Source organism: Nelumbo lutea, chromosome 7 (genome assembly GCF_056320005.1).
Source record: "Nelumbo lutea isolate HS-2025 chromosome 7, American lotus-T2T, whole genome shotgun sequence".
NCBI classification, from domain to species: Eukaryota; Viridiplantae; Streptophyta; class Magnoliopsida; order Proteales; family Nelumbonaceae; genus Nelumbo; species Nelumbo lutea.
The window spans coordinates 46,982,561-47,009,970 of record NC_142690.1 but is presented as its reverse complement, the minus strand read 5'-3'; the positions used below and the strand labels follow the sequence as shown (position 1 = coordinate 47,009,970).

The 27,410-nt window shown below is 38.1% G+C and overlaps 1 protein-coding gene across 1 annotated transcript; it reads left to right on the top strand.

The window, feature by feature from the left end:
- The first annotated feature begins 1,159 nt into the window (after positions 1-1,159).
- On the top strand, positions 1,160-26,925 carry LOC148846268 (putative potassium transporter 13). Its single transcript, XM_088956025.1, has 9 exons — positions 1,160-1,593; positions 2,545-2,776; positions 2,879-3,127; positions 8,646-8,696; positions 8,925-9,185; positions 9,271-9,323; positions 9,490-9,604; positions 12,605-12,859; positions 25,357-26,925. Exons 1-9 carry the CDS (start codon positions 1,552-1,554, stop codon positions 26,319-26,321), a joined length of 2,223 nt encoding a protein of 740 aa, XP_088812151.1. The 5' UTR covers positions 1,160-1,551; the 3' UTR covers positions 26,322-26,925.
- The last annotated feature ends 485 nt before the right edge of the window (positions 26,926-27,410 follow it).

Genomic DNA, 27,410 nt, shown 5'->3' with positions numbered 1-27,410 from the left:
GGGTTTCTCCTCTATTACTAGTTTGGTTCATAGTCAGAATCGGAATTGGAATGTTCTATTCTTATAGTTTGTTTAGTTCGGACATGAATGAGAATGAGAATTAGAATCAGTAAGAATGATATTTTATTTACAAGCCAGATGTAGGAAATGGAAGAATGACATTCCAACAAGAATAATAGGATTCCAATTCCGCCCAACCAAACAATTGGAATTAGAATAACCCATTCTGATTCTACAAACCAAACGAGACCTTAAAAAACTAGAATGATTCAGCACCTGATCAAGGACGATTTTAAAACCATATTCAAATTCAAAATATAAAAGAATCAAAATTGGATCTACTTATATCCATTTGATCCACCCTTGTGCAACCCTAACCCTATTGACAACCATAGTCTATATACACTGTGTAGGTTGAAAATTGAATTTGTAGGTATTGCTATTACCAACTAGGCTGTCTACTATTTATGGAATAAATCCAAATTCCCCAACAGAAATAGTATTTTTCGCTATTTACAACCAAGCCCTTCAAAATCTTTTTCATATATAAAAATTTATATTTTTTCTATTTTTTCCACGGCGAGATTTAATGTGATCTGACGACATCAAATCTGAACCGTTAAAAAATAACCGTAGTCGTTATATGGGCCCAGCGATTTAACATCATTCACAAACAAGCTGGTCCATCGAAACGCATCTCTTATGATGCGACTTGGGATTAAGCCATTAAGGTCACTATCATCGACCACCGTCCGATCGGACCTAGAGGCACCTATGTCAAACATAATCCGATCGGAACAACGGTCGTGATCACCTGATCATTTTCATATTTGACCTTTCAAAGAAAACGATGTGTTGGATTCTACTGGAATCTGATTTGTTTGACACTTTGACCATTCGGTCTGTTAGCTAGGTGCAAAGCATCCGACGGCAGAAATAATGGGGGTCTACCAAGTTTTCGTGAGTAAGATGGTCATTAGGTTTTCCCATTTTTGAATTAAAATATTATGACAAAATTCCGTTATTAACAAAAATGGAATATATGAAATAAAAATAGAAAAATAAATAAATAAATACGTTTTTGCCTTTTTGGCGCCCATACGAACCCTCGGTTCGTGGACACGTTGTCTTAACTGCTTTTGCTCTCGCTTTCTCTTTCACACTCTTTTTTTCTCTCTCTCTCTCTCTCTCGCTCTCTCGCTCTCTCGCGCCCGCGCTTCTTAAAGTAAACTGAGAGACCACATTTTTTTCTCTATAAAAACTTATGTTCTTTCTCCCTAAAACTCTCATCTTCTATTAACTTCTCTACTGCCGTACGGGAAAGGATTTATAGGAGTTCAAGCGATTACAGAGAGACTGTTCGGGGCTCTCTTTTGCATTCGTTTCAGTGCTTCCATGGTTTTTGTTTTTTGAATTTAATAGAAAGAGAGTGTGGGTCTGAGGTTGTTTCGTCTGATTGTTGACCGGAGACGTCGAATCGACTGGGAAACTTTCAGTTCTGGAGTGAAAAATTCTGTGGAGGACTGGAAGTTGGGGTCTGGGTTTGGTGGAATGGATCTCGAATCTGCTTCTCAGAGTCGGGAATCTATCTTGGTGGGTTTAATTTCTTCCCATGTTTGTGGAATTTCGATTTGAATATGGACTGCCATGTTGGCTGGTATTTTAGGGTTTAAGATTCCTTTGGACTTTCGATTTTTATGTTTGAAGTGTTATAGTTATTCGGCTTCGAAGTACAAAGGAATTAATCTGTTTCCACTAAAATTTACACTAAAATCCAGTTTTCTGCGTTTCCGCTTAGTTAGAATTTAGAGTAAAGCCACTGTTACTGGAAGAACATTTCTTAATTTTAATTGGTTTTCATTAAATGTTTGCTTTTCTTTTCCTGTTATTGCTGCTCTGTCGGTCGCTAATGTAAAAAGAATTGATGCTCTGTTATTCTTTGGGTTCTATTTATTTTTTTCGATAAGAAATTTAAGTTATTGGTCCCTCTTGCATGTTTGGTTTTGGACTTAATCTTTTTATTTTATTGCTTCTGCTTGTTTGTTTGCAAATGGTTTTCATTGAATTTATTTTTCTTTTGAATTGTATGTCTTATGCATGATGTTTGGAGGAGGATTTAGCCAGTGGGTTGTTTTTACTGAGTTACTCGATTGGTTTTTATGCAATTTTAATCCTTTTGCAGTTTCTCTTTTCCGGCGCTACGTCTGTAGAATTCATACTTTTGCTCTTTTTCATTGATTCTGGATTTGTTTCCTTACTTGGTTTCATTTTTCTTGTTCCTTTCATACCGTATTAAAATCTTCTAAACTCAGGACCATAAATTGATTTTTAAGGATTTTTCGCCATTCCTTTTTTATTCTTTTTAGCTATTCTTAATTTTGAATTCCTACTCGTTTTCGGAAAAATGACATTATCTAATTTCCAAATTATTATTATAATTAATTGTATGTAGCACTTTCCCCGTCCTTTGTGTGGTTACTATATTCATTCCTGTCGTTTTGATTCGTAAAGGGTTAAATTGTGTCATGGTTTCCTTCTTTGCAGACAGCGTACAAGACAACACTTTTTCTGGCCTACCAGAGTTTTGGGGTCGTGTATGGCGACCTGAGCACATCCCCCATCTATGTCTACAAAAGCACTTTCTCAGGGAGGTTGCGCCTTCACGAGGATGATGACGAAATTTTTGGGGTACTTTCTTTAGTTTTCTGGACTTTGACTCTGATCCCTCTATGCAAGTACATTATATTTGTATTGGGAGCAGATGACAATGGTGAAGGTACTTCTAGAAACCCATATGGTTATTTCTTTTTTTGTTGTTTTACATGTTAGGAATTGTGGCTTGTTTCTTTTCAAACATAACAGCGTATTCATACTACAGGCGGAACGTTTGCATTATATTCACTACTGTGTCGGCATTCAAAGATGGGTCTTTTAAACACATTATATGCTGCAAATGATCATCCATCAGCTTATGATCTGGAATCTCCTCATAAGGAGACACGGACCAGTTCAGTTTTAAAGGAGTTCTTTGAGAAGCATCGCAGTTCTCGGATTGTCTTGCTGCTGGTTGTTCTTCTAGGAACTAGTATGGTCATCGGTGATGGTGTCCTGACCCCAACAATGTCTGGTATGATGTCTCTTGCCCTTTGAAATCATGAACAGATTTGATGATACTTCAAAACTTTAAGTTTTTTCATTCACTAGCGAAGCATGGATTAGGATATTATAACCTAACGACTTTGTGCTGGTTCTTATTATCCACCTACAAGCCTTTTACTGTTTTACATGTTCTGGTCTGAATTAGAATTGTGAATACATACTCAGATTGTGTATAGTACATAGTTGTCGTTGGTGATGCCTAGGTCAGTACCTAGGAGATAAGGTTTTTGCTTCATTATCATATTGTGCCTTGGTTTGGTGCTTCTATATGGTGGTGCAATAATTTAGGTGTGCTACTGCTAAGCTGCATGGCCTGTGCCTATTGAATAAAAAAAGTGTTTGTAAGGAATCATAAAAGAGCAAATTTCAACTTAAAGAGCCATAAAATTGGCTTTGACCTTGCTTTTCTTCATTTTCTTAAATACTTTATGATTAGAATAACGGCTACTCTCTCACTCTCTCTTGCAAGGTTCAAAGTATCAATACACCTCTGTGTATCGGCAGAGGTGTATTGGTACTTTAACTGATATGCATTTTATTTTTTTATTTTTTTATTTTTGTTTTCAAATTTTAGTTTTGAGTATACTATTTAATATAAAAAGGGTTTTGTAAAAACACCTGTAAATAGGTGTATTGGGGCCCAAAGATATGATACGATACATCCCATATTGGGCGTGTTGTGTCAATACTTTGAACCATGGTTTTTAAAACCGACCTGGAGACCGAACCGGTCAGGGGTCTGGTTATCGGGTCGAATGGTCGGCCCGTTCTGACAAAAAAATAAAAAATTTTTAAAAAATTGAAAAATGGTCAAAACTGTTCGAATGGTTCGAATGGTTAACTGGCCGGTTTAGCGGTTTTCTGACCAAAATCAACAGTTTTGGGGAAAACGGAACCAGTCAGGTGACCGGTTCCCGGTTTTTCCGGTCTGACCGTCTGGTCCGGTCTGGTTTTGCAAACCATGCTTTGAACCTTTCTCTCTTGTTGAATACATAAGGTGTTTATAAGGCTTCATAAAAGACCAAATTTCACCTTAAAGAGTCACAAAATTGGCTATGCCCCTTCTTTTGTTCCCGTTGTTCCTTCTCTTAGTTCCTTCTCTTAAATCCTCTGTGATTGCAATAAAAGACCAAATTTCACCTTAAAGAGTCACCAAATTTTCTTCGTTGATAAGGTGGTTGGTTCTCAATGGCCAATATTCTATCCAGATTCCAGAACAGTAATCCACATGAAGAAAGAGACTTTCAATGGTGCATGCACCCTTCGCATCCATCTCTAGGGAGGCAGAGTAGCTGATTCCTAAACACTGCATAAAAAGACCTGATGAAGAAGTTACCACTTGCCACTTCTGTCAACCCTTCAAAGTTCAGCATCAAGGCTAATTCTCTTTTATGTTTTTAGTTGCTTTGTATCTTTCTATGACCAGAAAGGGATCTGCTCTTTCATTGCCCCCCTTTCTTCTGCAATTAAGTCACATGCATATCTTCTCCTCTATATCCTTGTTGTATTCAAAATATCAAGGGCTCCATTCCTTCATATATCTGCTTCCTTTCTATTTGTTTAGTTAACACACATATTTTCTTTCTATATTTCTATCCCACATTAGCAGAACAGAGATCCATTCCCTAGTTTTTTTAGGCTACATAAACATAAGGGTAAATTGCTAAAACCGCCCCTGAAGTTTCTGGCTGTTGCTGAAACTTTCCCTGAAGTTTGATAATTGCAATTACCTCCCCTGATATTTGTGACATAGTTGCAAGTAGATCCCCTTTGTTAAAACCCTCTAAAAAGAGGCATGGCAATGGTTATTTTTCAAATTTTCTCATCATATGATTTGTTAGCCCAAATCCTTCCAATCTCTTTTCTAAAATTGATTTATTTTCCAAATTTTCCCTTCATAACAATCGCTCAAAGGTAAAGCTGCAACTTTAAAATCTCTTTTCTTCTCATTGTTATTGTTTTCTTGTAGAAATCAGACTCAATAGTAATTGCATGGGTATTTTGGACATTTTCGTACCTATTGTTAGCTGATTCTAACAAAGGGGGTCTACTTGCAACTAAGTCAGAAAGTTCATGGGAGGTGATTGCAATTACCAAACTTTAGAGGAGGTTTCAGCAATTTACCCTAAAAATGCTGTCTCAATTCATGTTTAGTTATTTGCTATGCTTTCTAGTTTCTACACCAACTAGGGAAACAATCTGAAATTTCCATTTTTAAATAAAAAAAGGCCTAGGCAATGCTTGGGCAGGCACTTAGTTGCCTAGTTGGCAGGGTGTTTGGCTGTCAATGAATTGGATTGGATTGAATTATAGTCATTTTGATTAATGCCCGCCTTGTATTGGATTGGATTTGAACATTTTGGATTGGATTGCTTTTGGATTCGGATTGGATTTGTCCTGTGCATAGAAGACCATGTCCAAAAAAAGAAAGTAGACTAAGAAAGATGGTTTGGTCATGTGCATAAAAGAACATCAACAACACCAGTTAGAAGAAGTGGTTTATTACAAGTTGAAGGGGCTAGAAGGGCTAGGGTAGACCAAAAAGGACATGGGCAGAAGTTGTAGGAAGTGAATTAAGCACTCACAATTTCACAGTGGATATGGCATTAAATAGAATGGATTGGCGAAGCAGGATTCATGTAGCCGGCCCCATATAGTTGGTATAAGGCATGGATGATGATGATGATTATGATTGGATTGTACTGAACCTGTTCCGCTGACAACCCTAACAGGGTGCTTGTGTGTTGCCCAGCCTCAACTTGGTACCTTGACAATTACGATCTAGTACATTATTTCAGCAAGTTGGCTATTTCAGTTTTTCTAAAGGCGTTTGAGCCAGAAGCCTTGACAGAAGACAAATTCTGAGGGGCACAGCTGTGGAGACAATTTGATCATCTGATAGTGTGTCATTGGGGGTTATAACTCACCTGAGGAGCACAACTTTTTTCCCTTGTGTTTTTTACCCCATAGGTATATCTTGTAGTCTTAATGCAAAACATAAATGTGTTCTTAACCTAAGAAAACTTGAGATGGTCAAGTGGGAATACAAAAAGTTGCTCTATTTTTCATATTTTCTTTTAGAGAAGTTCTGTTCATGATTCTTATGCCTTTGAGAATCTTGAGATTCACTCCTCATGAATTATGATTCAGGTTAAATGCCTAGATTCATGCCTCAAAATTACAAAAGTTTTATCCTTGTTCATTGTGCTAATTGTTGTATTATTGATGCCTCAAAATTATAACAGTTTTGTCCATGTTCAGTATGGTGATGGTTGCATTATTGATACAGATATCCAAAGAGTATAAATCCAGATTGTTAACGGGTTGGAAACTATTATTTTCAAATTTCCCTTCAAAAGGTTATTGAGAAGTCAGCGAGATTTATTTTAGGTCTATGTGGTTATTGAATCAGCCTAAGCCCTCAAGTTAGAAGAAAATCGACAATGGTTTGGGATTAGGTGTCTTCTGTTACAAATAGCAAGCTATAAAATAAGCAGAAAGCTATGAGTGATTGGTGCTAGGTCTTTTTTTGGAAGGACCATCCATAAACTGCCAACTTTCCAGACAAAGGAAACTATAATCCATTTACTTCTCAAGAAACATCACTTGGGAGATCACAACAGTCTCCAAATACTTGAAGGATTTGATGACTTGTTCTGGGATAGAAACACAAGTCTAAGTGAAGACATGGTGACTGGTGGTATATATGGTAATGAGAGCCATTGAGGTGGTTATAGGGTAAGTTTCAATCTTTTAGAAATTCACTAGTGTCTGTAAAATTCAAAAATCTGTATAGTAACTTTAAACCTACTATTTATGACAATTCTTGTAATTAGTTTTTCTTATTAATAGTAATTTTGATCTTTAACCAATCATAGTAAATTCTCTACAAGGTTGGAACGTAAACCTGCAGTCACCTCCATGGTTTTTATTCAATTGAATCTCCTTCACTTTGAGATTAAAATACCATGGATAGGGTTAGATTTCAATCTTGTAGAAATTCACTAATCTTAGTAAAAAACAAAGTTATTATTTAAATCCAAATAATTACCATCTTATGTAAAATTGCAATTTACTATTTTACTGGAGAAGTTATTTTTTTTCCTTTTAATAACTAAATCAATGTTTAAACACGATGGCATGGCATGAGGCATTCCAGCATAGTTCGAAATGTAAGAGGCATAACCCTCCTTTAGAGGAAGGGGATGAAGATGAAGAAGGATCTCACCTTTTTTTTTGTATTTTTTTATGAAAGATGTCTTATTATTAAGAAGAATGAAGATTCTTAACCTAGCACAAAATAGTAAATTGTCCCTTTCTTTTCTTCCTTTTGCTTTGCTTTCCTTTCCTTTTCTTTCTTTTCTCTTTTTTCTCTTTCTTTCTTTCTTTCTTTCTGTCTGTCTGTCTGTCTGTCTTTTTGCATGAGGCATGGCATTCCAGCATAGTTTGAAATGTAAGAGGCATAACCCTCCTTAAGAGGAAGGGGATGAAGATGAAAAAGGATCTCACCTTTTTTTGTATTTTTTTTATGAAAAATGTCTTATTATTAAGAAGAATGAAGATTCTTAACCTAGCACAAAATAGTAAATTGTCCCTTTCTTTTCTTCCTTTTGCTTTGCTTTGCTTTCCTTTTCTTTCTTTTCTCTTTCTTTTCTATTTTTTCTCTTTCTTTCTTTCTGTCTTTTTGCATGAGGCATACACCTCAGGGAGTTTTGGAGGTGCCTTGCCTGGAGATGGCTCCCATGCCTTTTAAAACACTGCACCAAACTATCACAACAGCCTGAAATTCCATGTACCATGAAGATCTGTTAGTTCCTAAAACTTCATATGAACTGACCTGTGCCATCTCTAACTGAAAACACTTCTGCAAGTTGATCCCACCATTAGATTTGTAATTTTCTTGATTTTCACAATAAGAAAACTACATAACAAATAGCCCTAAATTCAAGTTTTAGCAGAACCTAGGGTTAATTCTTCATGTAGCCATCCATGCACCTGCTGATGCCATCTGTATGGTCTGCATGACTTGTGCAGGGCCTCATATGTGCAGCAGTGAGCAAAAACCAGTTCGATAGCTCTGGTTCTAACGTGTTATACTGGATTAACCAGAAATAAGGAAATAGAGAAGAATGAAAAGAAAAAAGAAAAGAAACAAGAGAGAAAGAAAAGTTGAAATCCAGAAACATGAGTGATCTATCTGTCCTCTCTAATAACAGTTACGTTATAAAATGAAATGAGAAAAAACTCCTCTCTGGACATAATGCATTGGTGCTGCAATATTTATATATTTTCAGAAGAAGGGATTGCTAAGGCTGCTTCATAAATTTGTTAATGGTTCTTCTTGGTCGTACAGCTGAATACCATAAATTTCTCTGTTGTTGATTCTACTTATTTATTTTCACACTTTTGATCACTATTTCAAAGATCCGCATAGTGCATTTGAATAGCTCCTATTGCTAATAAATTGTGCTTGCTTCTCTTTGCAGTCCTTTCTGCAGTCTATGGCATCAAAGTTAAGGTTCCACATTTACATGAGGGTAAGTGAAAAAATATTTTTCTATTTTAATACAGAAAAATAAAATGGCCATAGGATATGCAATCTTTTATATCTCTGTGTTGGGCATGATTTGACAGAAAACCCATGTCTGGCACAAATTAGGGAACATAAGGGTCTATGCATCGGTTCTTTACTTTATGCAAATATAAGTGTGCTATATGTTTTAGTTATGCTGATCCCACTATACTTGATGTACTTTGAAATGCAGATTATACTGTACTCATTTCCTGTATTATATTGGTGGGACTCTTCGCTCTTCAGCATTATGGGACTTGCAAGGTTGGAGTTACCTTCGCTCCAATATTGATAACTTGGCTCCTATGCATTAGTGGGGTGGGCATTTACAATATAATCAAATGGAACCCTCGAGTTATCAGTGCTCTGTCACCATATCATGCATTCAACTTTTTTAGCAAGGCTGGAAAAGATGGATGGAGTTCACTTGGAGGCATTGTTCTATGCATTACAGGTAGGTTGATATCCATTATGAAACTAGTGTTACTGAAGTTGCTTCTTTTACATTACTTCTGATAAAAGTTTTCTTGCTTCCTTAGGGGCGGAGGCTATGTTTGCTGATCTTGGCCATTTCTCCCATCTTTCTATAAGGGTAATACTAATCACCTATTTTTTTTGGATGAATGTTTTGCAAAGTTTGGAACATAAATGTTCCTTCTTATATGAAGAATTTTCCTTATCCTTGGGTTGGCAGCCAGAATTCATGTCATTTCCTAATAATTTATGTAGACCTTATCACCATGTGCTGTTTATTGCAGATTGCATTTACATTGGTTGTTTATCCTTGCTTAATTTTGGCATACATGGGGGAAGCTGCTTATCTCTCCAAGCACAAAGATGACCTTCAAAGGAGCTTCTACAAGGCCATCCCAGGTAATCTTTAATATTTACTCTTCAATAAAAAAGGTAATCTTTAATATCTAAGTATTCATCATGTACAAGGAACAAGTTTCATTTATAACTTGGGCATTTATTTTGATCATGTTATTCCCCTCTAAATTTTCCATTTCTTAAAGGTGAGAAACTGAAAGTCCTCAGACTATAAATATATTACTTTACACCCAATACATAGTTCATTGATATTTTGCAATTTTATGTATATTGCTTAAACTTTCAACTAGTCATATTTAGATGTTCTAAATTTGAAAAGAATAAAAGAAAAAGAAAATTTGTCCATTTTGCAATAACCAGTAGGAAATGATTATAGGTCTGAAAAGCACCTATATTATTTCAGCTTTTCTTCCTATCTTTTTTTTTTAATTTTTTTTTTGTAAAATGATTTGTTGTTTTTTGAGCTTGAATTGACAACTCCACCTCAGCATTTTAGAATTTGAAATTTTGAATAGATACATAATTAATAATATTAAAATATTATGAATTAACAAACATACATACTGTATTTCATTTCTGTTTGAAATAATATTAATGATGTTATATATTAGGTTGAAATCATATGCTATTATATCAATTCAAAATTGGTCTATTTATAAAAACAGTAAAAAGAAAAGTAAGAAATAAATTTCAATAGTTAGTTTACATTGCATAGATATGTGATTTAGGAGTCCAATTTAGCCTCATTTGATGGCTGTGTTAGGGGCTGTTTAACCAATAATAATGTTCCATGTCATCCATCAAGTACATATGCCCCTCACTCCAATATCAATTTCCATGCATGACGGATGTGGAACATTATTATTGGTTAAACGGCTCCTAAGAGAGCTATCATATGTGACTCATCCAGATTCATGATTAAGTGAATGGTGATTGTTTTGGTATAGTTTGGTTGAATAGGGTTGAAGCGTTGTTGATGTTTTTATTGGTATCTTATCACCTGAGAGTGTATCTTGTTCTTGTTTTTTGCTTTAATAATATTTCTCTTTTACTAAGTGTATGCAATATTATAAAACTATTATATATGCACATATAATATTGAAGCAAGCAAAATGGTGAATGAAAAAGATGATTAAGTTCTATTTATGGTATTATAGCTGCATCTTAAAACATGTTTAGTGAATGTTTTATCAATGGATGTACAAGCTTATCCATAAACGAGTTGTATACACCATTCAACTTTTCATATCCGTCTCACTGAATTGATGAGTGGGGATACATTGCCATTGGTTTGTCACATTTGTATTCATATATTGTAGGATTATCTCTAGAGTTTCATTTGTAATATTCCATATTTCCATTTGAAATTCCTGATAATATATATTTTTATCAATAACTCTAAAAATATTTCATTAATTAGAAAACATTAGGATACAACAAGAAGTTGTCAAAGAAATCAGCTTTAATAAGCTGACCCAGGACAGATTTACAAATGTGCCCAAAACATGTGTTCTTTGAACCCCTTGCTTTGCTAAACTATCTGCCAAACTGTTCACAGATCTCCTAACCCATCCCACCTGGATTGACATGTTCCTTGACATCCATTTAAGTCTTCGGATATCATTCTTCAACTGCCATGTCACCCCTTCCCCTTTCTGCAACCATTTTATCACAGTTTTTTGAGTCTCCCTTGATGATCAGTCTATTAATACCCAACTCTTTAGCCTTCTCAACTCCATATGCTGCAGCTAGAAACTCTGCCCTTGCCACATCACCCTGCTCCACCGGACCGGAATATAGAGCAATAATGTTTCCATTTTCATCTCTAATGGCCCCCCCAATGCCTGAAGGGCCTGGATTACCCACACAACTCCCATCAAAGTTCAGCTTCTTCCAACCATCTGTTGGAGGAGACCATGCATCAAAAAACTGTTGTCTCGTAGATGAAGAGGCAGCAATAAGTCCCCAAACCTCCATAGAATCCTACCCCTCCTTTTCATGCCACTAATACCATTAGGGCTGAATAAACCTTCCAACCTGTCAGGAGAAGACCACCTGCACCCAAAAAGGGAAGTAGACCAATTCCAAATAAAACTGACAAAAGGGCAAGGTATTAGAAGGTGGAAAGCAGTCTCACCACTCAACTTACACAGGACACACCAGTTAGGGGACAAGCACCAATTTGGTCTTTTCCTTTGAAGTACATCAAAGGTATTAATACAACCATGAAATACTTCCCAACAAAAAGCACTGATTTTAGGGGGAGTAGGAGGGCACCAAATTTCCTTGACTGGGAAACCATGAAATTCTTGATAATATTTCCTTGATCTCTTCCATTTTCCCACATTTTCCAAATACCAGTGTCAGGTATTGTGAAAACTTCTATATTTTCACTGGAAAAATATCTAGTGAGATCAAAATCTTGAAAGGTATCCTAGTGGGAAGATTCATATATGCTATTTTTATTTTTATTTTTTTCTGGGTGAACATATAAATGCCACTTCCACAAGCTAAAAATTTTTCACAAATTTTTGTTATTTTATGATAAATTAAATGACATTTGTTTACTTGATCAAATCTTGTCGAGTTGTTAGTTATAACAAAAGTGCTGCTAATTCACTTTTGTTGCTTAGATGGGATGCATTGAAGTATCTATTCGTTTAGTATAACAAATGAAAATCTCTTGTAATTTACCTCCACAAAATTTCTGAATCATGTTGTAATCTTTCTTGTTAAATATTTCAAGCTAGACTTCTAGATATGCTTACTTCTTATGGAGATTTGAATCAAAATTTAGAACATTGAAAACCTTTTTTGTTTGCATGGCAATCACTATTTTAACATACAGTTAATCCTATCATATTGGGAATCTTTCCCAAGTTCAGTTATTCTCAGTTTTTACTTGATAGTTGTTTTTGATTAAGTATTTCTGAATGAATCACAAATTTTGCTTTTCATGTTTTTGTATTTTCTATTATCTTTTCTTTCTTGTTTTCCTTGGACAGTTTCTCAAACTCTTCTTTTCCTTTTTTCTCAATGCAGAGGGCATATTTTGGCCTGTATTTATAATAGCCACTCTTGCTACTGTTGTGGGAAGTCAGGCTATAATTTCAGCTACTTTCTCAATTATCAGTCAGTGTAGGGCACTGAAGTGCTTCCCCCGTGTGAAGATAATACACACATCAAGCAAGATCCATGGTCAGATTTACATACCAGAGGTGAACTGGATTTTGATGGTCTTGTGCCTTGCTGTTGTTATTGGCTTTAGAGACACAGACATGATTGGCAATGCATATGGTATGCTCTGGTTTTTGTCTCTACTGTCTATAGACATGCACATAAGTTTTAATGAATATAATAACATAATTTGTTGAAGGAATGAAGAATTGCTTTGGTTTTTTATTTCTAAAAGTTAGATTTACTTTTAGTTATTGTTAAAGCATCATCATCATCCAAGTCTTATCTGAACTATATGTAGTCGGCTAAATTAATCCATTTTGTTTAATATCATATGTTCATATCCATTGTTAAACTATTGGTGCTTATATAAATTCTTACTATTTTTATGGTCTACCCCAAGCCCTTCTAGTCCCTTCAACCTGCAACAGATAACTTCTTCTTATGGGTGCTGTTGATGGTATTCTTTGCATGTGACTGAACCATCTTAGTCTTGCCAGCATCTCAGGTCACTACAATTAAAACCTTTTCTTACCAGCATCTCTTTGGTGAGGCATTTCTCTAATGCTGCCCCCCATACAAAAAATTTTACTTCGGAGGGAGCCACAGTCCCTCAAATGGCCTGGCTTGGGAAGGGAGTTTCAGCATCTCCCCTTATGGCATTGAAGAAAGATTTAACTGAGAACTCCCCACTTTTGTTCCCTTTCCATACTAGAGCATCTTCAGATCGCAAATTCAAAACCTGGGACTGAAGCAAAACCAAGAGGTTCCCCACCTATTGAATTTCCCAATCACTGAAGTCTCTTCTGAAGGTAGGGGCCCAGCAAAAAACATTATCCCTTAACAAAAATGCATCTGCAACCACTGCTTCTTTGTCTTCATCCACATTGAACAGGGTAGGAAACAATTCCTCAAGGGAATTTTCCCCTGTCCAGGCATCCAACCAGAACTTGATCCTTATCCCATTACCAACTTTAAATCTGACTTCTCTGAACAGGTTGGAAACTTTGCTTATATTTCCAAAGACTGCAGCCATAGGTTGGCATGGGTGGACAACTACCCCAAGCCCCATATTTTTCTGCTATGACTGTCCTCCAAAGGTTGTCAGGCTCAGTAGCAAACCTCCAAAGCCAACTTCCTAGCAGAGCTAGATTAAAAGATTTTAACCTCCTTAACATCAACCCCCCTTGAGATAATGGTTTACAAATCTGCCCCCATTTAACAGGATGATATTTATGAGAGTCCTTCCATCCCACCCACAAAAAGTCTCTCATCTTTTTTTCTAAAACCTCTGTCACTTCCGAAGGGATGGAAAAAGGGTCATTTAGTATGTTGGTAAGCTTGCTAGGGCACTCTTGATGAGTGCTACTTTCCCTCCTTTGGGGAGATACCTTGCCAACTTCTGATCCATTCTTTCTATTATTGGGTTCCAAATGATTTTTGAATTGCATTTGGCTCCCAGGGGTAACCCTAAATACTTTGATGGTAGCTTACCAACCTTGCAGCCTAACAAGTCTGCCATACCTTGAATATTAGCAACATCCCCCACAGCTATTAACTCACTTTTAGCAAGGTTCACATTCAGACCTGAAATAAGCTCAAACCATTACAGAATGTACTTCAAATTTAGAACTTGCTCTTCTGAAGCCTTTCAAAAGAAGAGAGTGTCATCAGCATATTGTAGGATTGGGATAGCAGTCCCATTGGGCTTCACCTGAAAGCTTTACAGCAGCTCCCCCTCCACAACTCTATCAACCAACTTACTTAAATCTTCCATTACTATTAAAAAGAGCAGGGGAGACAATGGGTCTCCTTGCCTCAAACCTCTAGCACTACTAAAATTTCCTTTAGCTGTCCCATTTACTAGCACTGAGAATCTAGGAGTTGAGTAGCAAACCTTCATCCAATTTCTCCACTTGGAGCCAAACTGCATTCTTCTCATCAAATAATCCAAGAAGGACCAATTAACATGATCATAGGCCTTCTCTAGGTCAATTTTGCAGATTAGACCACTCTCCCCACTTCTTAGTCTGGAGTCTAGTAGCTCATTTGCTATGAGCACTACATCCTGAATGTGCTTGTTGTGGACAAAACAGCCCTATGATATTTAGAAATTAAAAAGTCCATCACCTTCCTTAATCTGGTGGCCAGAATTTTTGATAGGATCTTGTAGACACTTCCAACCAAGCTGATTGGTCTGAAATCTTTCAGCTCATTTGCTCCTTTCTTCCTAGGGATCAAGGATACAAAAGTTGCATTTAAGCTTCTATTGAGGGCAGTAGAATCGTGAAATTCCTCCAAAACCCTTAGCAAATCAGCTTTCAAGAATTTCAATAACTTCTTAAAAAACAACATTGTGAAACGATCTGGCCCCGATGCCTTCTCCCCTTCCAACTCTTCAATAACCTTCTTTACCTCTTCTCCTAAGAAGGGTTTTTCCAGATTTGGAACCTGCTCCTCAAACAAGCAATTAAAGATCAAACCATCCAGCCTTATTAACCCTATTTCTAGCATTGGCCACCTTGTGAAAAAAAGCAGTACTATTGTCACCTGCTGTCAGCCACATAGTTTGAGCTCTTTGCCTCCATTTGGTGCAGCAAAGTATCTATAGTCTTCTTGGCAGTAAGCCTTCTTCTCCTCTTCTAAAGGTCCCCTCTCCTCCTCCGCATCAATGTTTTCTATTAATTTCAAACATTCTTCTTTTTTTTTTTTTTTTTCACTCTCCCTCTTTGAAGTCACCTTCTGCCATTCTTTAATTTTTTCTTTCAACCATTTCAGCTTTTTGAAGATGTGACTGGCTGAACCTTCAAAGTAACATTCCAACCACCACCTTTTGATGTTTGTCACTAAATCCTCTGAGTCCTGCCAGCAATTCTCCAGCCTGAAAGGATGAGGGTTCTTTTTTAATCCTCCTGTACTCAGATTAAGGGAATGTGGTCAGAAACTACCCTCGTTGGTGCTTCTTGATTTGTGAGAGGGAATAATTCCTCCAATTCAGGTGAAATTAAAAATCTGTCCTGCCTAACTAATGAAGGGTTTTCCTAATTGTTGGTCCAAGTAAACTTTGCTCCTGTTAATGGCAGATTTATTAGTTCCCACCTTTGGATAACACCTCTAAAATTTCTCATTCCTCTACTCAGACGATTGCATCCCTTTTTGTCTTCAGGGTGGAGAATTTCATAAAAATCACCCCCTAACACCCATGGACCTTCCCATTTTCCTCTGACAGTGTTTAACTCATCCCCGAGAGCATTCTTTAAGTTGTAGTCAACCGGCCCATACACCCGTCATTGTAAATTGAATATTCTTAGCCTCCCAAAGCAACTTGGTAGAGATTGAGAAGTTCCCCACAAATTTGTCTACTAGTTTGAAAATGCTATTGTTCCGTATCAGAGCTACACCCCCCGCAGTGTTCACAGCAGGGATTTCAAGCCAATCACATGGATCGAAACCCCACACACTTCTCACTACTCTGAAAGATAATTTTTGAAGTTTTGTCTCCTGTATCAGCAGCAAAACCACTTTCTTGTTTTTCAGAAAGCCCCCAATTACCATTCCTCTTCTCCTTGAGCTGAGGCCCCGGACATTCCAAGATATTAATTTTAAGCAATCCATTTAAAAAGATTTGGAAGAGTTAAAACTTTTCCTTGCACTTCCTGGACTGTCGTTTAGACCCCAAGCTAGTTTAAGCAGTTCCTTAGATCGCTTTCTGTTTTTCTTCCCCTTCTCAACTAAGAACTGGTTTTCAATGGCGACGAAGAGGGCTTTTGTTTCCTCTTCCAGCCCCTTAAAGGAAACCCCCCAAAACTCCCAAAAATCGAGAAATTTATACATAACCCAATTAGAAATTTTTCTATCATCTGCGTACCTTAAGATGGGAAGGCCTTAACTCTACACTGGTTTCTGCCTCCTCCACTGACACCGCCATCTCCAAATGCCTAACTGAATCTGTGGACGAGAGAGCTGATGTGGGTTTCTCCTGATTAATCTCCTTCTCAGAAACCTGGTTCGAAGTTTGCACTTTGATTGCATCAAGCGCCACTTTGGCTTCTATCTAACTCCCTATGCTTCGGCTTGGTGGAAGTGAGGTCATTCTGTTCCCATTTCTATCCTTTTGCAGAGAGGTGATGGTTGAGCCTCCTTCTCTGAGAGCATCTCCGAGCACCTCTCACATGTCCCTTGCCTATCTTCCCCCCAAGGATCTGGAAAATTGGAGCTTTCCCCTTCCATTGAGTCTTCAATATCAGTCGAGGATTCAGAAGAAACCTCAGCCAGAGCCTTGCCTTTTCCTCTGCCTTCTACCCAGCCCAACTTCGGCCCAAAACCACCTCTCCTATCTGGGCTTTTAAAACGTATAGGGCCTGGTTTCTTTTGAGCTAAGAAGTGGGTCCTTCTATTACCACACTCCTTTGAACCCACTAGAGACCCATCTCGGTTCAATTTCAACTTTAAAGCCATTGCCTCAGCTAGTTTATTTAGGACCGCCACGTCAATCTGTTTGGATATCGAACCATCTGAAATTTGTATTAAAGCTGCCCTCTGCCCCCCTTTGACATAACCTCTTTCTGGCCATTGGATTTTCCAGTCAATTGACGGTTCGGAAGTCGTCTTCTACCTTTCCTACGTTCAACTATAGTCCAGGCTCCCTCCTCAGAGGTACCAGTGATCGCCTCCCTGAAACGTAACTATTCCTTCCGTTTTGCCTTCTCTTATCGGATTCGAGGTTGTGCTTTGCCTTTGCCTGCATGTGGAATCCCTGTTAGCACTTGTTGCACTAAATGCTGGTCGACTAACACTGCCTCCTTGAAATCTGACGGTGTCTTCATCTTCTCTGATTTGATTTCAGGCCAGATAGTGACCACAAACATTTCTCCTCCCATCACTATGTTAACCGCTTGAGGAGGCACCCCATTCCACTGCACCTTGATTCTTACACATTCGAACGACTCCCTGTAGATCTTATTATTGTCCACTTCCAAAAATCCCCCATAGAGGTCCCCTATCCCTTTTATGATTTTTTTTTTTGGAAAAAGGTAAAGTAATTTTATTCAATGAGAAAGCCAATTACAACAAGACTCAGGCCAATTAGGCCTTCCTGGGCCCAAAACATATTACAAGAACATCCATGATTTAGTACAAAGGAGAGAAACATTCTGACTTTAAAACTCCTCATTCACCGACACCCAGGAGCAAATCTTCCCCACCACTTTCTGCACAATCGCATCTGGACTTTTTGATTAATTACAGAAAATTCTATTGTTTCTTTCCATCCAAATGGACCAAAGAACAGCCTGCGGAATAGTATTCCAAACAAGCCTGACTTTCTTGCTAAGATCCTCCAATCTCCAACTCTTAAACAGCTCCTTCACAGACTTAGGCATAGCCCAACACACCTCTAGTTTCCTGAAGAAATGTCCTCAGATTGAAGAGGAAATCGGACAGTGAATGCACAAATGATCTATAGATTCAGCACCCATGCCACATAAAACACAGGAGGGATCAGGAATCTGAACACCCCTTCTCTCCAAGTTGACCCTAGTTAAACATTTATTCAAAACCATTGTCCAAACCAGGAAGTTAACCTTGGAGGGACAGGTGGGGTTCCAAATCTTCCCATCCGGGAAGTTCTCCTGACCTGAGCTGCACATCTTAAGGAAAAGGGATTTAACTGCGAATCTACCATCTACATTCCAATTCCAAGTCCATTCATCTTCCATACTCATCAATTTTCTGATTTTGAATCTGCCTTAACAGACCTACATACTCCTCCACTTCCCTGTCTAGCAAATTCCTCCTACATAGGAGAGTCCAAGTAAAGGAGCCGCCAGAGGTACTAATGTTATTAGCAACTGAAGAATCTTGATTCACTGCAATTTGGAACAGCTGGGGAAAAGCATGAGCCTAGGGGCCTTCCTCACACCAGGAATCCTTCCAAAACTTAATTCTATCCCCTTTTCCAACTTTAAACTTGACCCCATTCGTGAAAAGAGTACTTACCTTAGAAATACCAGCCCTGAGAGAGCTACCCCCAAATGAAAGGGGATCAAGAGTTTTCCAATTTCCCCAATCCACACCGTACTTAGCCGCAATGAGGCAACTCCACCAAGCATTCCTCTCATAAGAAAATCTCCATATCCATTTGCTAAGAAGAGCAGCATTGAAATCTTTTACTTTCCTAACTCCGAAACCACCCTTCTCCTTAGGCTTACATACATGCTCCCACTTAACAATGTGAGTTTTCTTCTCATCCTCCCAACCCCTCCATAAGAAGTTCCTTTGAAGCTGTTCCAACCTCTTCGCAATTTTATTTGGAATCGGAAAGAAAGAAAGAAAGTGTGTTGGGAGGTTGGACAGGGAGCTCTTAATCAATGTAACCCTACCACCAAAAGATAAATATTTAACCTTCCAAAGAGCCAACCTCTTCTCCATTCTCTCAATGATTGGGCACCAGATTGAAGAAGAGGAACATTTTGCCCCAAGAGGCAGCCCCAAATACTTAACCGGAAGGAGCTCCATATGGCAGGCCATTATCTGTGCACAATCCTCCAAATTTACAACTTGACCCACTGGGGTGATCTTACTTTTGCTCAGATTGACTTTGAGATCCGTAACCACTTCAAACCAACTCAGAATTCCAAGAACTGTTTCCAACTGAGGCAGAGATGCATCCACAAAGCAGAGGGTATCATCAGCAAACTGAAGAATATTAACTTTCTCTTTACCTGGAGAGATAGCAAACCCATTCCATAATCCCGATTCTGCAGCCTTCTTACTAAAAAGAGTGAGGATTTCCATAACACAGATGAACAGAAACGGTGACAGAGGATCTCCCTGTCTCAGCCCCCTAGAACTACCAAAGAAATCCGTGGACTGCCCATTAATTAGGATTGAAAATTTAGAGGCCTTAGTACAAACACTAACCCAGTTTCTCCATTTCTGGTCAAAATTCATACAGTCCAACACCCTATCATCCAAACAATTCCAATTGACATAGTCATAAGCCTTCTCAATGTCAAGCTTACAAACAATCACCGGAATACCCTGTCTTCTCCTTGAGTCGATTAACTCATTAGCAACTAAAATTGAGTCTACCATCTGTTTGCCTGGAATAAATGCACTCTGATTATTTGAAATAGCATTACCTATCACCCCTTTCATTCTTTCTGCCAAGACTTTTGCCAAAATTTTATAGAAATTGTGAAGTAAGCTAATCGGCCTAAACTCCTTAATATTCACAGCCCCCTCAATTTTTGGAATAAGGGAGATAAAAGCGGCATTTAGACTTCTTTGTAGGGACACATTTGCATGAAACTCCTGGAACACCTTCATCACATTTTCCTTCACAAAGTCCCAGCACTTCAGATAGAACAGATTGGTAAAACCATCCGGCCCTGGGGATTTATCACCTTCAAGCTTCTTAATTGCTGCACTGACTTCATTTCTTTACTCCGTAGCTGCAACGACAACCTGAAGATTCTGACCCAGAGGAAACCTTGAATATCCTCTTTTTTATTCCACACTTCTATTTCTTCCGACCATGGTTCCAGGTGTAGCAAGGCTCCTTTACAACATCTCGCCCCTGTGTTCAAGATTCTCCTCACTTCTTTTATAGAGGATAGGAAGGAAAGTCATTTGTCTTCGTCCAGCTTTCTCACATTGACACCCTGTGGTCACTTCCAGAACTTATCTTCCCAGACTCTGACTTCCTCCATCTCCAAACCCTTCTAGTCAAATATGCCCACCAAATATGTCTGTAGAAAGAGCTTCCCCTACTTCACCTTTCCTTTTTCCACCTCCAGGAAGAATGATTTATTGTTCGCCTTTAGTCTAACCTGTCCCCCCTCCGGCCATCGGCCAAAGAAAGATGTTCCTGCTCCCCTCTGCTTTTTCCGTCTGCTGGGTGCCTCACCACCTTCAAATGTTGGCCAACATAGTCTGTTCTAAATAACTAAAAGGAGCTAAGAAACTAAAGGTTATAGAGGAAAGAATAAGTGCTGAAATTGCCCTATAAACCTTAATATTTAGTGCTTCATGATAGAATGAGTTAATTTTAAATTTAAACATAGAAAATGTAAATGGTTGTAATATATCGAGAAAATTATCTATTACACAAACAAAAACTAATTTGACTTCACTCCGCATATCTACAATACTGTCACCAATATTGTACTCCACATAGTTCTAGTAGTATTGAATGGGGAATATGTCAATTCCAATAAAATTTCATGTTGCTACCCATTGAAGTGGAAATCAAAATATGTTGTGGAAACTATATATCTTGTTCTCCACATAGTGCTGGTAGTGTTTATTGGGGAATATGTTGATTCTGATTTTCGTGTTGCAACCCATGGAAGTGGAAATATGTTGTAGAAATATTAGGGAAATTAGGAACATTTTAAACCAAGATTAGAAATATGATCTGATTAAGGTGATCCAAACTCAATGGAAATTTGACAGTATTGCAATATTATGCAGATGCCTAAGGGCCATTTGTTCACTCTTATTGTCTCTAGTCTAATTTGAGAAGATTAGTAATTAAAAAAGAAGAAAAAGAAGAATATAAATGAGAGGTGGGAGTTGGAATGTTGACCTATCTCATTTAGTTGACCAAAAATGCTATATATGTTTGTGGAATTTAATTGCCCTTACATGGGTACATCAAGTTGAGCATGATAGATATTTGTTATGCCTAGTTTGCATAATAAACCTGTAAGTTTCTATTTCACTGTACATTTGATAAGTATATTTGTTAGTTCACGCTTAGATTTTGCAAAAGATAAACAAACCTCTGCTGCTAAGATCATATTATACTGCTTGATTCTCATAATATCCATAAGAATGCATTTGTTGTATCCAATTGATACAATTGTTGATGTAGGACCAGTTGCTCTAATATCATATGATAATGTAGGACTGTTTGCTATAATACTGATTGATGTGGAACCAAGGTTCAAAGTATTGATACTCTTCTTAGAATCATGATTACTGCTAACAGATGCCTCTCTGACAGTCACCAGAATGAATATCAACTTGTATAGGTTATATTAACAATTTCATTAAAGAAAAAACACAGGGTTCATGAGGAGATGTACAGCTGCAAGCAATGACTCTCCAATGGAATTACAAGGGTAAATGCAGTCAGTAAATAAAGAATCCCTATGAACCCCCTAACTTTGATAGACTGCTAGCCATTGCATTTAGTTTTCTAGGGATCCATCTAATCCTTACAATCATTTGAGCGATAGTATCTCTTGCTTCATCAAGATGTCGTATCAGACACCAAGGGCCACTGTCCTTCTCTCCTAACCATCCGATAGTGTTTGCAGAGTCTCCTTCAATGGTTAGGAGGGAAACACCCAAATTCTTAGCAATTTGGAGACCTGTTAGAGCAGCCACAATCTCAGCTTTTGCAGAGCCCACAACCCCTATTGGGCCGCTGAATGCTCACCGAATATTTCCATCCTCCTCCACCTTCTCCCTACCTGGTGGAGCCCGAACAGCAGCTGGATTCAAGGTAGAGGAGTGTAAAATTTCCACTAAGTTCCTTTGTAAGTCTGAAAGGTTATGTAGGAAATGAGATCTTCAATGGTTCTTTTGTTGTTTTCAAAAGTTCACTTGTTTCTTTCTTCCCACACTCCCCATAGGTTTTCCCCTATGGGTCAATGTGTTCCAGTAGGCTTTCCCTCTCTGGCCCAAGTCCCTACCATGCCATTGCGTAAGAAAATCCAAAACATGTTCAGGGGCTGCCCAGCTGTAACCAACCAAATGTAGTTAATGGTTCCATATTTTCCTCGTCTTGGCACAATGAATAAGGAGGTGCTCAATAGATTCACTATCACAGAGGCTCAAGATGCGGACATGTGGAGAAATGCATAATCTTTCTTTGTTCTTTCTTTGGATTAGATCACAGGTGTTTATTCTCCCTAGGCAAGCCTCCCACACAAAGAAGGAAACTCTTGAAAGAGAAAGGGTGCTCTGAATCTTCTTACAGGAAACAAGTCGTTTTGCTAACCTGAAATGAGAGTCTTGAAGAAAGTCTTGGTTGAGAATTTTCCGGCTGGGCGAAGGATCCAAATATGGCTAAGGAAGAAGGGTAGAAGTAGACCTCCTGTATGGGATTGGAGGAGGTTTGTGATTTTCATCAATCTCCATGTCTCTTAGAGGTCTTTGAAGCCTAAGGTTCCAATGAATCCCAGAGGTGGAAGGATAAAAGCAAGAGGCAATGATAGCTCCTTGAGTTTGGGTAAGTCGAAGCAAGCGAGGTAAGATTCAGCTAAGGTTTGATTCCTCCACCAGAGATCAGTGCAAAACTTAATCCTATTTCCATACCTCATCCAATATCTAGTAAATGAAATAAATTTAGTGTAACAAGAGAAGATGCCTTTCCAGGGGTTTGCTGCATTCTCCCGGATCAACTGGACTTTACTATCCCAACTGTTGGAATCATAGTTGTCAAGGCCAGGGGCAGAGCTAGGATTTTCTTTTGAGAGGGGCCAAAATGTAATATGCATGAATAGGGGGCCAAAAGCTAGTAAATATAGGTAGAGGGACCAAAATATAAATAAAGTTAAAATGGGTATTATATGGATTTTCAAGGCATAGGGGGGCCATGGCCCCCTCTGCCACCCCCTGGCTCCGCCCCTGGTCAAGGCAATGCTTAGGCGGGCACCTAGGCAACAGGGACCCCTTAGGGGCTTGCCTCACCTAATTGCCAAGCAGTTTTGTACAGTGTTATAAAATACTTTTATATTCTTATTTTTTTAGGTTATAATTATAAAATAGACATTATTAAATTAAAATATTCATTTTGTGTGTTTTTATACTAATTTCTTTTTATTATTTTATTATTTGTAAGGGTTTAATCAACATAAATATTGCTAAATGTTGTATTGAACCCTCAAAGACTTCAAAACCTGAAACCAATAAGGAAGAACTTAAAATGTTGTCTTATCAACACATTTACTTCTTATGGATAATTGTTATGGAACCTTGGGAACAACCCTGGAGTACATGTTTTGGTTGGAATCCATAATTGCTTCTGATGATGGCTGTCCAAAGTGTATTTGGTTCAAGAGGGAACCTCCACAACCATTTGCCAAGAAGAGCTAGGTTTCTTTCCTTAATATGCCCAATATCCAAACCACCTTCCTCCTTTGGTGTGCAAACCTGCTTCCAGCTTATTACAAGATGACACCTTTTTTTTCCACCACCGTCCCACAAAAAATCTCATTAGAGCTTCACAGTTTGACATTTTAGCTTTGAAGGGATGAGAAACACTGAAAGGTAGTAAATAAGTAGGTTAACTAGAGAGGTCCAGGGTGAGTTCCCCCCTCCATTTTGAGAGGTAATTTTTCTTCCAAGTAGCTAATCTCTTTTCACACTTCTTGGTCACTGGATCCTGGAATGAGTGTTCCTCGGATTCCTTCCTAGAGTCATCCCCAAAATAAGTTGTCGGAAAGTTCTCCACTTTACACCCGAAGGCTTCCTGAACACTATCCAACTGTGCTCTATCAACAATGTTTGTTCCCACTAAAGTTCCAACAACTTGAAAGACTGAATAAAGCTCAATACCTCCTCCTCTATTAGCTTTCATACATGGAAACCTACACTTGTAGCTTTCAACCCCAAAAACAGTCAAAGAAGATGGACACTAAGGTGGTGTTAATATTAAGGTGGGAAAAAAAGGCTTGAACACCGTCAGTCTTGTTTATAAGATTCTTCTTTTTACACATCATGGATAGAACATTGTCTCTACAAGTCAAACAAAGTAAAGAAGCCAGATCTATATTTGTTTTTTGAAAATTGAATTAAAATTATAGACAAATACCACAACTAATCCAAAACCTTGGCTTCTTATAAAAAATTTACTAAAACCACACATGATTGGGTTGCGTGTGAGAGACAATCAAGAAGAAGACCTTTATGATCTCTGATACCAACTTATGTTATCTTGTTTGATTTTGAGAGGATTAATAGGAAGAGGGGAGAATACTTGCTTGTCTCAATTAATAGACCAAGAGTGTTATGTGTGCATGTGTGTGTGCGTGTGTACCCTTAAACAGAAATAGTTTGGTTATATGGAAAATTCTAGTACTCTGATGAAAAGGAGATTTCTAAAAGCAAACAAAAAGTGACTAAGAAACTGCTTTTCTTCTTATTTCTTTTCTTTTTCTCTTCATTCTTTTTTTATTCTGCACCTGAGTTCATTTCTCGACTTTTTCACTAGTCTTGCCCCCCCGAGGAAATTATTGGCCAAATCATTGATCTTTGTTAGTATTCATACTAGTCAGTTTTGCTAAAGCAACAGTGGATCAAAAGCCTCTAAATTTGTCTGGGAAATTTTATTACTATTTTATGAAATCCTGCCTTGAATCAATCTAGGTGATCGAAGCTTCCATGTTGATGGGGTTGCAATCATGTGAAACATGAGACCATACGGTATTAACTGGAATCACAAGGCAAGCATCATTTTCACTTTTGGCATTAGCTAATTGAATACCTACAGTAATCATCTGGCTCTGTGCACATCTAATGTCAAGAATTCCATTTAAATGCATTTAAATAAATTTCTCTATACAAAAACACTTTTTAATATTTTTTGGTTCCCTTTTTTCCAGGTCTTGCTGTGATCACTGTAATGTTTGTTACCACGTGCTTGATGTTTCTTGTTATTGTCATGGTATGGAGGCGCACTGTTCTGCTGGCAGCTGTATTTGTGATTGTTTTTGGATCCTTAGAGCTGCTCTACTTATCTGCGTGCCTTGCCAAAGTTCACAACGGAGGCTGGCTCCCTCTAGTCCTCTCTTTGGTTATTTTGTCTGTCATGTCTATCTGGCATTATGGGACTTTGAAGAAAAATGGCTTTGAGTTGCAGAACAAGGTCTGCTTGGAGAGGCTTCTATGTCTTGGACCAAGCCTGGGTATAAGTAGAGTCCCAGGAATTGGTCTAATTTACTCCAATGTGGTCTCTGGGGTTCCACCCATGTTTGCACACTTCATTACAAATTTTCCTGCTTTTCATCAGATGCTAATCTTTGTTACCATTGAGTCTCTGACAATTCCAAAGGTTCCTCCCAGTGAACGCTATCTCGTCAGCCGTATTGGCCCACTGGAATTCTGCCTATTTCGATGTATTGTTAGGTATGGATACAAGGATTTCAGAAGGGATAGCTATGATTTTGAGAATCAGCTCATTGCAAAGGTGGCAGAGTTCTTGCAACATGAGATTAATAATGATGTCAAATCTGGAGGAGAAATGGTGTCAGCTGGAAAGCAGTCAAGCTCATTATTGGATGCAGTGGTAGACGGACTCGAATGTGGAGCTGGGAGAAGGAAAAAAGTGGGATTTCGAGGGGTTGGACTGAGGGAAGAGGTGAAGAAATTGGCCGAGGCTAGGGAATCTGGAGTGGCATACATGATGGGCCACACATGTGTTGTGGCTAGTGAATCGTCGTCACTAGTGAAAAAGTTTGCAATTGATGTTGTCTATGGGTTCTTGAGGCGGAACTGCCGGCGCCCAGCAGTAGCTCTTGGTATCCCACACACGTCATTGATCGAAGTGGGTATGGTTTATCATGTGTGATGCAGTTTGGTCATTAGATGTTGGATTATCCAGATACCATCAGAAGGTTAGGATTATTATTGCACTGAATCATGGAGGGGTAAAGAGAAGTCAGCAGTTTGTGATCACTTGTGAAGGCTAAATTTACCCTGTCAGCGCCGTTTCCTAATAACAGTAAATGATTCCAGGCAACTCTTGTTAATTTAGGTGGCGAGTTGGGTTGCAGTTGAAGGCCAGAAATAAGTAACACGTATGGAAGGACAAGAAAAACCGCTTGCTTTTAGCTCAAAATGATTATGTAGATGAGACTGAGTTTACTCTTCTTGACAGTAGATGGGCTGCAGTCTACTGCTGAAGGATGGTTAGGGTTTAAGGATACAGAATCATGAAGTAGCATTAGCACCTGGGTTATGTATCTACTTTTCTGCAGCACGATACATGCCCTCTTCTCCCCAGAAAACTTGTTCTTTTCATAAAATTTCCCTTTTCTTGTACAGTTAATGGAAAAATGAATTGATTACCACACTTCTCGTATTACTAAAAATATTGTAAGATTTGTCCTTTTCTTCAACAGGGACTGATCAGATTGATCCATACCATGAATTGCAGTTATTTTGACACTGAATAGTCTGATTTGAACAAACCATTGTTGAGCCTCAGTTTGGAAGGAGTACAAATATACATATGTACAGTGTAAATACATTCAAAATAATACAAAATACAAGGTTTTGCGTTTTACATATTTGTATTTGTACTCCTTCCAAATGGAGTCTAGTTTGGAAAGAGTATACAATTCTGTTCAGTACAAATAATACAAAATACAATGTTTTGCAACCTGAAAGCATTGCAAACACATGCCAGTTGGATTAGATGTACCTATATCTGTCCATTAGATTTAGAATTTTAGATTAGTCTCAGGTTGGATTTAAAATTGAACAAGCGGGGCCTGTGTGTTGCATGGACTTTCTTAATAGGGTTTGACTATGATATGGAAAAGATATGGTATCCCAAAAACAACTGACCCATAAATTCAAATCATAAACATGGTAGCTAATCAGGTGTTATTTATCAAAATTCATGGGCGGGTTTTGATTGGTCTAAATTCTTTCT

Excerpts from the sequence above, each read along its gene's own strand:
- LOC148846268 (XM_088956025.1), top strand. The coding sequence starts at position 1,552 with ATGGATCTCGAATCTGCTTCTCAGAGTCGGGAATCTATCTTG. Across the intron at positions 9,186-9,270 it reads CATTGTTCTATGCATTACAG|GGGCGGAGGCTATGTTTGCT; the intron begins GTAGGTTGATAT and ends TTGCTTCCTTAG. Across the intron at positions 9,605-12,604 it reads CTTCTACAAGGCCATCCCAG|AGGGCATATTTTGGCCTGTA; the intron begins GTAATCTTTAAT and ends TTCTCAATGCAG.